This window comes from Rhinatrema bivittatum, chromosome 3, assembly GCF_901001135.1.
Source record: "Rhinatrema bivittatum chromosome 3, aRhiBiv1.1, whole genome shotgun sequence".
Taxonomy (NCBI): domain Eukaryota; kingdom Metazoa; phylum Chordata; class Amphibia; order Gymnophiona; family Rhinatrematidae; genus Rhinatrema; species Rhinatrema bivittatum.
Window position 1 is genome coordinate 215,566,967 of NC_042617.1, and position 15,105 is coordinate 215,582,071.

General features: G+C 46.3%; 1 protein-coding gene and 1 long non-coding RNA gene across 2 annotated transcripts in view; one reads left to right on the forward strand and one right to left on the reverse strand.

Annotated features, from left to right (window-relative positions):
- NUP133 (nucleoporin 133) overlaps positions 1-15,105 on the forward strand; it is a 271,938-nt gene that overhangs the window by 68,355 nt on the left and 188,478 nt on the right. The window contains exon 5 of the mRNA XM_029594184.1: positions 429-560. Within this exon, the coding sequence (XP_029450044.1) occupies positions 429-560 (132 nt within the window). The remainder of the gene's footprint in view (positions 1-428; positions 561-15,105) is intronic.
- LOC115087249 overlaps positions 1-15,105 on the reverse strand; it is a 221,397-nt gene that overhangs the window by 15,833 nt on the left and 190,459 nt on the right. The gene's annotated exons all lie outside the window — the stretch shown is intronic.

Sequence of the window (15,105 nt, forward strand, 5' to 3'; positions counted from 1 at the left end):
CCTTTGAAAATACCTCCCTCTGAACCATGTGCTGCTGAGTGACTGTCTGCTTTCCCCTTTGTTCTAGTTTAAAAGCTGTTCTATCTCCTTTTTAAAGGTTAGCGCCAGCAGTCTGGTTCCACCCTGGTTAAGGTGGAGCCCATCCCTTCGGAAGAGACTCCCCCCTTCCCCAAAAGGTTCCACAGATCCTTACAAAATTGAATCCCTCTTCCTTGCATTGTCGTCTAATCGACGCATTGAGACTCTGGAGCATTACTGTGCTTGCTTGGGGTCAATAAGTATTGCTGTTCCACACCCTGCCTTAACTGATATGGTTTCTTATGTGTACCTGTTTACTGCACAATAACTGTATGTAAATGGATTTATTACCTGAAAGAAAGATGTATTTTGGTTTTCTTTCATACTGTTTTTCTGATTTTGATTTGAAGTCTGTGTCTGTGATGGCTGCCACCAGTGAAGGTTTTGTACGTTACTGGCCCAGTCTTGTGCACGAAGGCATCTACACTGAGACTTACGTAGACTTTGGAGGCAATTTGTGTGCTTTTCTGAAGGCTGTCAAGGTAATTTCAGCATGTTTTTATTTTCCAATACATTGTCTTTTATTGTCTTTTTTCAGCAAGTATGAATCAAGTAGAAAGACTAAGAAAAAATCATGTCTGAGCAATACTATGAGCAATGCTATGATAAACTGCTAAATATGGATAGCTTGGTTAGATATTGGTCTCTTAATTGTAATAAGTCAGCAAGATCCAGTTAGAATTAAGAATCAGCACCTCATTTCAAGATTTAAAGCTTATAAAGGTAAATTTTAAAAGGGACGCACCAATTTTATAACATGCGCGCATCGACACATGCATGTTATAAATCCGATACCTGCATGCACATAAGTGCCCGATTTTATATTGGTGTGCGCAAGGGGGGAGGGATTTCGCAGTACATGCGTGGCGACGTGATCGGGCCGTGCCCAGTTGCCTAACCCCCTACCTATCCTTCCTCCCTTTTCCCTTCTCCTTCCCGACCCCTAAACCCACCCTAACTCAGCTATTTTTTTTTGTTTTTAAACTTACTTCACCTGAAGAGCTGAAGACTCCCGGCACTTCCATGCATACCAAGAGATACGCATTTGGCTGGGTTGCTTTGGAAATGTGCTTGGTGTGCACGTGGCCCGGCCATATGCGTATCCCCCAGTATTTGCGCGCGCTGGGCTTTTAAATCGGCTCCATAATTTGGTACAAAATGTGAAGATGTTTTTATCCCCATCTTTCACCTCAAAGCACTAGTTCTCCTACCTCTTGTACTATACTCTGTGTGATCTTGGTCAAGCCAACTTATCCCTCTCTATCTCTATACACCTAACTGTAACTGGTTAATAATTTTCTGAAATAGGTTCCCCATGTCACACAAGTGAGTCATGTGATCATGTGCTGAACAGAATGAAATTTCCAGAGCTTTTTGATGAAGACTAAGTCTTTATTGTATATCTACTGTTCTCTATGTCCATTTTTCCACCAGTCCAAGTGTACATGTAGCATGCTCTGTAACATTCTTTACCTGAATAGAAAAAAATCCCCTCCAGAATGAAAAAAGAAGTATAAAAAAACTCACTCTACCCCTAACCACACTCGACAAAAAAACAGAAAGAAAGCTGAAAAAAGAGACAAACGCTGCAACCACGTGGTGAGTTGAAACACTCCCACCCCCACCCCAGCCGGCCTCTCCCCGCTCGGGATTTAAAGTAAGGGAGCGTCCTGGTGCCCCCCTCTTCCCTGCGATCCGTCTCCCCTCAGCTCTGCAGGGGCTCGCGCGGTCGGCGCTGCCCCAACCGGGGCAAGAGCCCGCTCACCCCCAGCAGTGAGCCAGCAGCAGCAGAATTGAGGCAGAGGAAAAACAGTGAAAGAGGGCTCCAAAACCAATAAATTAAAGAAAGCTGAAAAAAAAGAGAGACAAACGCTGCAACCACGTGGTGAGTTGAAACACTCCCACCCCCACCCCAGCCGGCCTATCCCCGCTCGGATTTAAAAGTAAGGGAGCGTCCTGGTGCCTCCCTCTTCCCTGCGATCCGTCTCCCCTCAGCTCTGCAGGGGCTCGCGCGGTCGGCGCTGCCCAACCGGGGCAAGAGCCCGCTCACCCCCAGCAGTGAGCCAGCAGCAGCAGAATTAAGGCAGAGGAAAAACAGTGAAAGAGGGCTCCAAAACCAATAAATTAAAGAAAGCTGAAAAAAAAAGAGAGACAAACGCTGCAACCACGTGGTGAGTTGAAACACTCCCACCCCCACCCCAGCCGGCCTATCCCCGCTCGGATTTAAAAGTAAGGGAGCGTCCTGGTGCCTCCCTCTTCCCTGCGATCCGTCTCCCCTCAGCTCTGCAGGGGCTCGCGCGGTCGGCGCTGCCCAACCGGGGCAAGAGCCCGCTCACCCCCAGCAGTGAGCCAGCAGCAGCAGAATTAAGGCAGAGGAAAAACAGTGAAAGAGGGCTCCAAAACCAATAAATTAAAGAAAGCTGAAAAAAAAGAGACAAACGCTGCAACCACGTGGTGAGTTGAAACACTCCCACCCCCACCCCAGCCGGCCTATCCCCGCTCGGATTTGGCCCCTTAAAAGTAACGGAGCGTCCTGGGGCGTCACGCACCGGGCGTCACGCACCCGAAGGAGCGCGCCCTAAGGAGCTTGCTCCTTAGTGCGCTCCTTTGTGAGCCTCTTTGGGTGTCTCTTCTATGGACCCTGACGTACGGGAGACCACCTAACTTGTGCTCTCCTCAAGGACCCCATTGCCACCTAACTCCCACCAAACAGGCTGGCCACAGTCCTCCGCTGAACTGTCCAGGACCAATGACGATCACTTTACTCTTCATACAGAATATAACTATTATCTTCCCAGCTCAGATCTTATTCACCTAGTCTCCCCGACCCGGTCGGATTCTACAACAAACAGCATACCACCGCAGGGTAAGGCCCTACCCCTCCCCCCCCCCCCCCACGAGCCGGACAGCAAGGCCCACCTGCTAGCTTGTATCTATTGTACTGTACCATCAGTGCTTAGCCCTGTATCTCGCACTGATTTTCATACTTGTACTATATCCACCTGCTTTCTGTATTATATTATATTCTGTATGATTTTCTGTATTTTATCTGCACTCCAACTGCATTCTGTTTTATACCTGCACTCTGCACATGTATTGCCTCCACCTGCATCTATTGTATTGCATATCCGCCTGCTATTGTATTGCATCCACCTGCATCTATTGTATTGCATATCCGCCTGCTATTGTATTGCATCCACCTGCATCTATTGTATTGCATATCCGCCTGCTATTGTATTGCATCCACCTGCATCTATTGTATTGCATATCCGCCTGCTTCCACCTGCTTTCTGCACATGTATTGTATCCACCTGATAACCTCCCACTACAGCATTCTTCTCAGTACCCACCCCAATCCCAGAGAAAACAAAGCATCCTACCCCCCACCATCCACCCCCCTTGACCCTCTCACTCTCAACCCACCCCCCCCCCCCGCACCACAAACTACGTTACATAAGAGCCAGAGCTCAGACTCTTTAAACCCAAGAGCCAAAGCACCTCTGCCCTTCATTCCAGTCGATATAACTCCCTGCCTCCATCCCCTTCTCACTTTATACCTCTCCCCCTCTTACTGGCAAGTCTCCCTCCTCAGAGATGTGCCGTCTCACCATCCCTATCCTCCCACACACCAGCCGTCCCAAAACAAATACCACCAGCCATTGCCCAATTATCACCCAAAGATCACTAATACCCATCATGATTACGCCCCTCACACAATTCTTAGGCCTAGCCTCACTAGTCATATCCCTCGTCAACGCCCAATCTATCTGCAAAAAAGCTCCAATTCTTCATGACCTACTTACTGATGCCAGCCCCGACATGTGCCATTACTGAAACATGGCTAAAAGATTCTGACCACGTCTTCATCAACCAACTCCCCTCTCAGACCTATGATATCTTCTCTATCCCCCGCCTCAAAAAAAAAAAAGGGGGAGGATTACTCCTCGCCGCTAAAAAGCACCTCAAACTCAAACTCCACCCTTCTAAACCACCCCACAAACTGGAAAATGGCCTCTTTAAATCTAAGACTATGCAGATCTGCCTCATCTACGCCCCCCCAGGCCTACTTGAACACGACACATCCCCCCTCATAGAATATATAACAAACAACATCAAACTTGACTCTGCAGCAATCATTCTCGGAGATTTCAACCTCCATGCAGACAACAACCCTATCACACCTGCCTGTGAAACACTAATGATCACCCTCCAAGCATTAGGCTTCAAGCAACTCATCACCTCTCCCACACATAAGGCTGGTCACACACTGGACCTCCTCTTTGTCAACAAGCACATCACCTCACACAGCACCCCTACCTCCACTCCCATCCCCTGGTCTGATCATTTCATCATTAACGCCCACCTCCACAACAATGCCCCCCTCATCCTCTCTCTCTCGAGATAAAACTCAGGCCACCAGCAAGACTATTGCCTTCCGCAAGCACTGCTCATCGGAAGACATCTCCTGTGCCTTTGAGAAAGCAAACAAATCCCTGGACCTCTCCAACCCGAACACAGCTTTGCAATCTTGGAATAACATCAGTGCCAAGATAGCGGAGGAAGCCTGCCCCATGATACACAAAAAAATACCCTTAGCCAACACAGACAAAAAACCATGGTACACCAAAGAACTCAAAACGATCAAACAGGACCTTAGAGCCAAAGAACGCACCTGGCGTAAAAACCCCACTCCCACACACGTCAGCATATAAACATTCATTACACCACTACCGTCAAGCCACTAACCAAGCCAAAAAAGACTTCTACGCAGCCAAAATCCACAATTATCAATTCGATGCAAATGCCCTTTTCACGTTTGTTGCTAATCTCACTGCCCCCCCATGCCCCTTCTCCCCAGAACAAAACGCCAAAGAGAAATGCACAGAAATTGCTAATTTCTTCAAGAATAAAATTGACAACATTCTCCTTCGCTTCACCACCAAGCCCCCCACCACTTTCCACCTACCTACCAAAACATCCAGAACCAATCTGCAAACGTTCGAACAAACATCTACCCTTGAAATTGAAACCATTCTAAAAAGAATGAAACCTGCTTCCCATTCTGCTGACACCATCCCCTCTAAGACCCTCCTATCTTCTCCCACATCCATATCCAGACTTCTATCTGACTTGATCAACTGCTCTCTTACATATGGCAAGGTCCCAGACCCACTCAAACTTGCAATAGTCAAGCCCCTCCTAAAAAAGCCCACCTTAGACCCCAAAGACCCCTCTAACTACCGGCCTATATCCAACCTCCCTTTTGTATCTAAAATACTTGAAAAGGTTGTCAATACCCAGCTCTCTGACTACCTCGAAAACCACAACATTCTGCACCCCGCACAATTCGGCTTCCGTAAAGGTCGCAATACGGAAAACCTCCTTCTGGCAGTCACCAACACCATACATATAGGCATGGACCAAGGAACCTCATTCTTACTCGCTATACTAGATATCTCTGCTGCTTTCGACACTGTCAACCACCAAATACTCCTATCCCGGCTATCAGAAATCGGCATCTCTGGCACTGTACTATCATGGTTTACCTCATATCTCACCCATAGAGAATACCTGGTCAACATTGACAACTCTGAGTCCCCACGCATACCCCTCCTCCAGGGTGTCCCCCAAGGATCCTCCTTATCCTCCACCCTCTTTAACATATATCTTCTTCCCCTCTGCTATCTACTTTCTAACCTCGGTCTCAATTTCTTCATGTATGCGGATGATGTACAGATCCTCATCCCCATGCAAAAAACCCTACAAGAAACTCTAAACTTCTGGGAATCCTGTCTTGCCTCCATTAACTCTCTCTTAGACAGCCTCCAACTCGCTCTTAACACAGCAAAAACTGAAACCATCCTCATTTCCAACAAACTCGAGGTTACCTCACAGGCCTCTACTAAAACTACCCCCACAACCCTCCCCATCCTGCCATCTGTAAGAGACCTAGGTGTTGTATTAGACAAACACCTTAATTTTCATCCACACATCAAATCCCTTCTAAAAACCGGCTTCTATAAACTCCACATCCTCAAAAAGCTCAAACCCCTCCTCCACCTTCAAGACTTTCGCCTTGTATTGCAGTCCACAATCCTATCAAAATTAGACTACTGCAATTCACTTCTCCTAGGCCTGCCCTACGCCACAATTAAACCACTACAAATCTTGCAGAACTCCATGGCACGAATCATCACAGACACTCGTAAGAGAGAACACATCACACCCATTTTAAAAAAACTGCATTGGCTCCCCATCCCTTTCCGTATAAAATACAAAACCCTTACAATACTCCATAACATGCTTCACAAAAATGACCACGAATGGCTCAAGGAAACACCACGTTTCCGTACATCCAATCGTCCATCCAGAGCCTCCACGGCGGGCACTTTACACATCCCACCCCTCAAAATAGCAGACCACTCAACTACCAGAGAGAGAGCCTTTACCATAGCCGGCCCCTCCCTCTGGAATTCTCTTCCCACGTATCTCCGCCTTGAACCTTCCTTACCCAACTTCAAAAAAGGCATCAAAACCTGGCTCTTCTTACAAGCATACCCTGACTCCAATCAGACCTAAACCCCCTCCACTGCCACTTCCAATTCCCTTACCCCTTCTAATCCGTTGATGCATCCTAGGGAATTCCTGATTTTGTAAATTTGTTAATTTTTTATTCTCAGTTTTTTTAACACAGTTCCTATCAATTTCTCTCTCCCCTAGCACTTCACTACCTTTCTCCTTCCCGCAACTTCTGCGCTTACTGTTACCTGACCCCCATCCTCTCCTTTTTCCTTCACTGCTCCACCTCCCCCCTCCCTGTTATTTGTAATTTCCTCTTCCTCCTTTACAATGTTGATTGTGAACCGGCATGATATGTCCTATGAATGTCGGTATATTTTAAAAGCATTTAAATAAATAAATAAATAAGTCTTTATTGTATATCTACTGTTCTCTATGTCCATTTTTCCACCAGTCCAAGTGTACATGTAGCATGCTCTGTAACATTCTTTACCTGAATAGAAAAAAATCCCCTCCAGAATGAAAAAAGAAGTATAAAAAAACTCACTCTACCCCTAACCACACTCGACAAAAAAACAGGCTGTCACAACAAAATATAAGATATATAATAGTGGAAGGTGGTAGCTTCATACAAAGTCCAGTATCAATACCATGGTAGTGGTAGTGCAAGATCGAGCTTCATATGAAAATTCCTTATAGGAACAATTGAGCAACAGTAATTTTTATTTATTTTCATATGATCTGACTGAGAGGTTTCCTTATGGAGAAAGAGAAGAATTCTTTGCAAAAATTGCATCCACACAGACCTATTATATATTCTCTTCCGAAGATTCGTAAGAGTTTGGAGATACCACCTGTTAGACTTTTTGTGTCTTTGAAAGGTGCAGTACTGGAACCAATAGCAGTTTTCATTGACTATTTGTTTTGCAAGAAGCTGTTTCCTAGCATGTAGCCAGATTGACTCAGGACCAATAGGTAATGTGGTCCCCAGCCAGCAGAAGGAGACGGAGTCAGGTTTCAAAGCTGATGTAATCCTAGATATACCCCTGCAGTGACCTCAGCAATTCAGTATCTCTCCATCTCCTAGCAGATGTGGATTTGCCTTCCCTATCGGGAATACAGTACTCTTTAGAAGAGGAAATTTAACCTCTAAATTGGAGAAAGATCAAGCCCCGCTCACCTGCGGTGATACCTAATGGTCCCTCCCCTAGTTGAGAATTCCTGAGGCGATTTCTGAGATCCCTCAGATGTGTACCTTGATCTAAGCCCTCAGATACAGCTTTAATAAACCAACTACCTACACAAACCTATGATTTCTTTTCACTCCCGAGACTGAAAAAAAGAGGAGGTGGTATCCTTCTGGCTACCAAAAAAAGCCTCAACTTCTCCCAACATCCTTTCAGCTCTAACTCTAAACTGGAAGTTGGCTTCTTCACCTCACAACATCTTCAAATCCTTCTTGTCTACGCCCCCCCCGGGACTCCTAGAATCCAATGTCTCCCCCATCCTTGAAATCACCACCATGCTCATCAACCTGGATACTCCAGCAATCATTTTAGGAGATTTCAATCTGCACATAGACAATCCCTCACCATCTAACAGCTGCGTAACACTCATCACAGCCCTGTCTGCTATGGGATTCCAACAACTAGTCAACGAACCCACACACAAAGCGGGTCACACTCTGGACTTGATTTTCGTCAACAAGGGCATTACGACTACATCCAATCTGAAGAACAAAAAGGTTCCATGGTCAGACCACACTCTCATCTCTACTTCATTCACGCTGAAAAAATCCAACACTCCCCACATCCCCTCTCCTTCATTCCACTACAAGAGGCGATGCTCACCAGAAGACCTTAACAACCAATTGGTCTCACAGCTCCCCCTATTAGACCTCACCGACCCGAACACTGCCATTCGCTCCTGGAACAACATAACAGAAAACATAGCCAACAAGCTTTGTCCTTCAACTACAAAAAAATCTCACACCAATGCATCCAACAGACAACCTTGGTTCACTAATGAACTCAGAAAACTAAAACAAAGTTTAAGAAAAAAAGAAGCGACTTGGCGCAAAACCCCTTGTGACATCACCATCTTTTCATACAAATCCACACTATACCAGTACAAATCCCTCACTTCAAATCAAAAAAAGACTATTATGCTTCTAAGATTCACAACCTGGTCTTTGACGCCAAAGCCCTCTTCGCTTATGTCTCCAGCCTCACTCAAACCATTCCGCGAGAAATCCCCGGCAACATGGCACAACCCAAAGCGGAAGAACTCGCTCAGTTTTTCCAAGATAAAATCACCAATCTCCTAACACAACTGCCTTACAATACAGCCGACCTCCAGACATATCAACAACCTGCCCACAAAAACGTCAGCTTAAACACCTTTGAACCCGTCTCTTCCACGGAAATACAAACCATCCTGAGAAGAATGAAACCTTCGTCTCATCCTGCAGACCACATCCCCTCCAAACTACTTCTATCTGTTCCAGACACAATAGCCACCTCATTGAAAAATATCATCAACTGCTCTCTAGCCCAAGGAACCTTCCCAGATGATCTGAAAATGGCCTCAATCTCACCGCTCCTAAAGAAACCTAACCTAGACCCGAAGGACCCTAACAATTTCCGCCCCATAGCTAACCTCCCATTCATCGCCAAGATCATGGAAAAACTAGTGAACTCTCAACTCTCAGATTTCATCGAAGACAACAATCTTCTCTTCACCCCACAACACGGCTTCCGAAAAAATCGAGGCACAGAATCCCTCCTCACCTCGCTGACAGACCATATCTTACTGGGCCTCGACAAAGGAAACTCTTTCCTATTGATCTTGTTAGACCTATCCGCAGCGTTCGACACTGTCAACCACGCCATCCTCCTAAACCAGTTGTCGTCCATAGGAATCTGCGGCACCGTCCTATCTTGGTTCAAAACCTTTCTCAATAACAGAGGTTACAAAGTTAAACTCCAAAACAAGGAATCCTCAAGATTTGACTCGACCATAGGAGTCCCACAAGGTTCTTCATTATCTCCGACTCTATTCAATATTTACCTGCTTCCTCTCTGCCAACTTCTCACTGACCTCAATCTAAAGTACTTCCTATACGCAGATGATATTCAAATCATCATCCCCATCAAAGACTCATACTCTAAAACTCTTGACTACTGGGAATCATGCCACCAAAAAATCAAACAACTCCTCAACAGCCTTCACCTCATCTTAAATTCCTCCAAGACAGAAATCCTACTCATCTCTCCTGAGAACAATACACCTAACATTGCTCTTCCTACCAACCTACATACCACACAAGTTAGAGACTTAGGAGTGTTATTGGACAACCGGCTAAACTTCAAGGCACACATCAACAAAACAACCAAAGACTGCTTCTTTAAACTCCAGGTTTTGAAAAGGATAAGACCTCTCTTCCATGCTCAAGACTTCAGAACGATCATCCAGGCAGTCATTTTTTCAAAATTAGACTATTGCAATTCCCTATTGCTAGGTCTGCCTTCTTCCTATTCCAAACCATTACAGATGGTGCAAAATTCAGCAGCCCGACTACTAACAGGCACAAGAAAAAGAGACCACATATCACCCATCCTGAAAGAGCTACATTGGCTACCCGTATACTTCCGTATCATGTACAAAGCCATATGTATCATTTTCAAAACTATACATCAATGCACTTCCCTCGATCTTCAATTCCCTCTCCAAGTATACAACTCGACAAGACCTACCAGAGATGTTTATAGAGGCACACTCCAAGTTCCCCCTGCGAAATCGACTAGACACATTACCCTAAGAGATCGCGCCACCTCCACAGCTGGCCCCCTTCTGTGGAATTCCTTACCCACAGATCTCAGACTAGAACCCTGCCTCCTAACTTTTAGGAAAAGACTTGGTTATTCAAGCAAGCTTTCCCAGACACAATTTAATGACACAATCCAAGGACTCCTCTAAAACATCCAGCCATTAATCATGCCATTTGCACATAACTTGTAATTTGACTTGTATATCGTTTAACCATTTTATTCTTTCCTATTTCTTCCTCTTCACCAAGTTTTGCTACCCTTGTTAATTGTAACTGTACCTTCGGTCACCTCAGTTCTAGTTTGATGTATTTAATGCACTCCCGTTTCATGTAAACCAGCAAGATATGTTCTCATGATTGCCGGTATATAAAAACCTTAAATAAATAAATAAATAAAATAAATAATAACTGGTTCCTGGCGTGGACTTTGTTGCTGAGGCAGCTGAAAGGCAGCGAGTGCAGGAAGCAGAGCATGGCGGTGATGGCTTAGACGCCTCTTCCCCCCGCAGCTGGAAACTCTCTGTATTCAGCCAGTAAGTGCTGAACCCAGGTAAGTAAAGAACTCCTCTGATTCAGAGACGTGGAAGGATTTCATTAAGACTTTTCTCTGGTCTTCTTATTTAATTTATTTAATATCTTTTATATACCGACGAACGTTGGGAACATCTTGCTCGGTGCGCTGTACTGGCGACGTTCCTGATCCCGTTAAGGTAAGGAAAGGGGGTTTCCAAGCAAGTTGAGTGGCCCTCCGATGGGCTAGGCCCCACTTTGGACTCGGTGGCAGGCCGCAGTGGCGCCATCTTGTGCATGATTTGGTGCAGTGCCATTTTCCCCCATTGACTGTCGGTAAGCGTGGTGCGGGCCAGCCATGTTATGCGCCTAACGCGTGCATAAGTGCGCGCATACATTTGCTCTCAATTGGATGCTTATACTTAAGCTCGTCGGGGTGGATCTGTGCGTGCTGTAGCTCAGGCGCTAACCGGCTGAACGCATATGTTACAGTTAACTATGACTCCGGCAACAAAGAAGCACAAGCATCACTCCCTGTGAGGAAGCCCAGGGAGGGCTGGACTCTCAAAACGTCTCCAAGCCCAGCCCCTCCCGGTCGAAGTATGGGTCAGCCATGATCTGAGCAATCCTGGGGCTGCGTCCTCACCGGGAGAGGACAGTTCAGCGGCCCCTACCCCAGTTCCTCCTGGGCTAAGTATGGACCCTGCGACCTTTTGTTGGGTGGAATTTTTTTCAGGATTTCCAAGCCTTTGTTTAGGTGCCATCAGCTGCTGCCCCTGCCCGGTTTGAGCCCCAGCTGGGAAGGCCTTGTTCTCCTAGTCCTATCAGCATGCCTTGGGACCTGCCTCGCCTCACCATAGGTATCCCTGATAGAGACCCAGACACCACGGACGACGACGGGGATTCAGACTCATTGGAGGATGGCGAAATATCTCCAGGCTTGGAGCCATACCAGACCATGCTACGGTTTTTCCACAGAGATGAATTGCCAGCTCTGGTCTCCCAGACCCTGAAGACTCTGGGAGTTTCCGGCATGGACCCTATTCGGAACCAAAGAGGAATCCCATCCTGGTATCGCTACAGAAAGCCTCTTGCTATTTCCTGATGCTGGAAGCCATCCAGGAGTTGATTAACTTGGAGTGGGATGCCCTGGAAGCCAGTTTTAAAGGAGGTTGGACTTTGGAGACCTTGTACACTCTGGACCCAGCAGCTAAAGAATGCCTGTGTTTTCCGAAAGTGGACACTCTGGTCTGCGCCATCTCGAAGCGAACAACTATCCCAGTAGAGGGAGGAGCGGCCTTGAAGGATGCACATGATAGGCGACAGCAATGACTCTGCAGATTGCTTCCTGTTGCGCCCTGGTGGCTTGTTCATGTCTGCTTCTCAAGAGAGGCAGATAGCTCGGGCGCATCCCAGAGAGGCAGTGGAGCCTGCCACGGCCTTCCTAGCGGTTACAAGCTCTGACCTAGTGCATAGCTCGGCCAGAGGAGTAGCCTCAGTGGTGGTGGCCAGAAGACAACTTTGTTCTAGTTTAAAAGCTGCTCTATCTTCTTTTTAAAGGTGAGTGCCAGCAACCTGGTTCCACCCTGGTTAAGGTAGACCCCATCCCTTTGAAAAAGACTCCCCCCCCCCTTCCCCAAAAGGTTCCCCAGTTCCTTACAAAACTGAATTCTTCTTCTTTGCACCATTGTCTCACCCACACATTGAGACTCCAGAGCTCTGCCTGCGTCTGGGGACCAGCGCATGCAACTGGGAGCATTTCAGAAAATATTACCCTGGAGATTCTGGATTTCAGCTTTCTACCTAAGAGCCTAAATTTGGCTTTCGGGACCTCCCTCCCACGTTTTCGATGTCGTTGGTGCCCACATATACCATGACAGCTGGCTCCTCCCCAGCACTGTCTAAAATCCTATCTAGGTGACACGTGAGGTCCGCCACCTTTGCACCAGGTAGGCATGATACCAAGCGATCCTCACGCCCACCAGCCACCCAGCTGTCTACATTCCTAATAATTGAATCACCAACTGTGACGGCTGACCTAACCCTTCCTTCCCGGGCAGTAGCTCTGGGGACACATCCTCGGTGCCAGAGGACAGAGCACCACCTGGAGATCAGGTCCTTGCTTCAGAATCATTTCCTGCTACACTAGGTTGATGCTCTCTGATCATGAGACCTTCCTCCAAGTTAGCACCAGTGCTGCCAGTCTGTTGTTGGGACTTGGCTACTTTCTCTCAAAGTCTCATTTATATACCTCTGTGTCTGCTTCAGCTCCTCCAGTTTCCCACTCTCCTGCGCCTGCTCAGAAGCTTGAGTTTTAGGGGTTTTACTATTCTGGAGCCTGAAGCCAGCAGTGGGGGGAGAGAGCTGCAGGATGAGGGAAGGATTTAAACAGGGAAGAGGAAAAAGCAAACTGGAAGGAGGGGATTAAATCTGGAGTGGGGAAAGAGAGAGAGAGTTGAAGGAGTGGTTTTGAACCTAGGAAGGAGTAGGAAGGAGAGGATGGTACACAGAGAAAAAAAAGCTGTGGTGGGGGGGGGGGGGTGTAATTTGAATCTGGGTGGGACAGGAAGGAGGGCGTTGAATGTTAGAGAGAGCCAGCTGGGAATGATTGAACCTGGAGATAGGGAGGAAAGATAGGTAAAGATAGCTAGGGGTTGAACCTGGGAAGAGATAAAGAGAGCTGGGAGGAGGATTTGAACCTGGAAGGAGAAGGAGCTGGGGATTTAGCCTGGCAGGAAGGTTACGCGGGGGAGGGTGGAGGGGGTGTAGAGAGAGACTGGAGGGTCCAGCCTTATGTAACTTTGCAGTACGTATGGAGAAGTTCTGCATACAAATTTTAAAAATTCATTTCAACTTGAGTGTGTTTTTTTCTGTATTTCACTATAAATTATTACTTAAAGGCAGTTATATTGTGCTTTGACAAATAAAATGCAGAATTTAAAAAAATTGTGTGCAGAATTTTAAATGTGTGTAGAATTTTGTATTCTTTTGTGCATTTCCCCAGGAATAATATATATATATGTGTGTGTGTGTGCATGTGACTAAATGGGGTGTGAATGAGTGTATGCGAGTTCTGTATGTTTGAGGGATTGTGTGGGGTATGTATGCAAGTGAGAGCATGAAATGTATGTGGAACTGTTTGTTTGAGTGGAGGTATGAGTGGGTGGGAGTGTGTTACACACTGACTGGATGAGGGGGTGTCTCATTGAATGAGTGAAGTGTGTGTGGGTAACTTTAGGAGATGGGGGTGCATGAGTGATTGGATGGATCGTCTATGTGCAAGTGAGTATGTGCATGCAGTGCCTATTCCCCACCTCCTCTCCGTTCTCCCCTTCTGTCTAATATTGCTACTGTCTCTCTCCCCCTCCCCAATAGGTGAGTTCTCAGGCTGGACCAGGCAGAAAGGAAACATTTCTCTAGACTGATCCAGCCTGATGATTATCATGCTCAGTGGGGGAGGAGAGACCAAGAGGGAGGCCAGTAGCTTGCCGCGGGCCCCCAGTATTATCCACCTACCTTCAGGACTGAGGTGGGAGGGAAGAATTCAGTGGTAGAAGCAGATTTGAGAGTGTGGCTGCTGTTCAGCAGTGACAACAAAAAATTCAAGGCTGCTAGGCAGGAGGCGTTAAGGAAGTGCCTGCTCCTGCTACCTCCAGTTGACTGCTTGTATCTTCCGATGAAGCAAAGGTGCCACTCCCATCATGCATGATTCCAGGCTGCCAACACTCTGATGTTTATTTTTCATTGATATTCTGCTTTTAAAACTGTTTAACAAAGTGTGATATCTGCATCTCCAGTAAATATTATGCATCTCCTCTTTCCAACTGCTAGTGTTCAGAGTTTATTTTGATTGGTGGGAATAATGACCTCCACAACAGTTTTGTAAGCATTTTCTTCCAAAGTAAGAAGCAGAATAAGGATTGAATTAGCTCAGATTTGAAACTTGAGAGCTTTGGCTTCAGTTGTCCAGGCTTCAACCTTTGCTGATCATTTGTGCATCTTTCATAAATGTTTATTCATGATTCCAAATTCATTGTTTTACTTTTCCTTCAACAAGAGTGCATGTCTCACACATACGTGTATTTATACCAACACATCATCTTCTTCCTTCTAGTTTTGTATTTGTGTATGGATATATATCTATAGCTATCTATATATATTTATATATA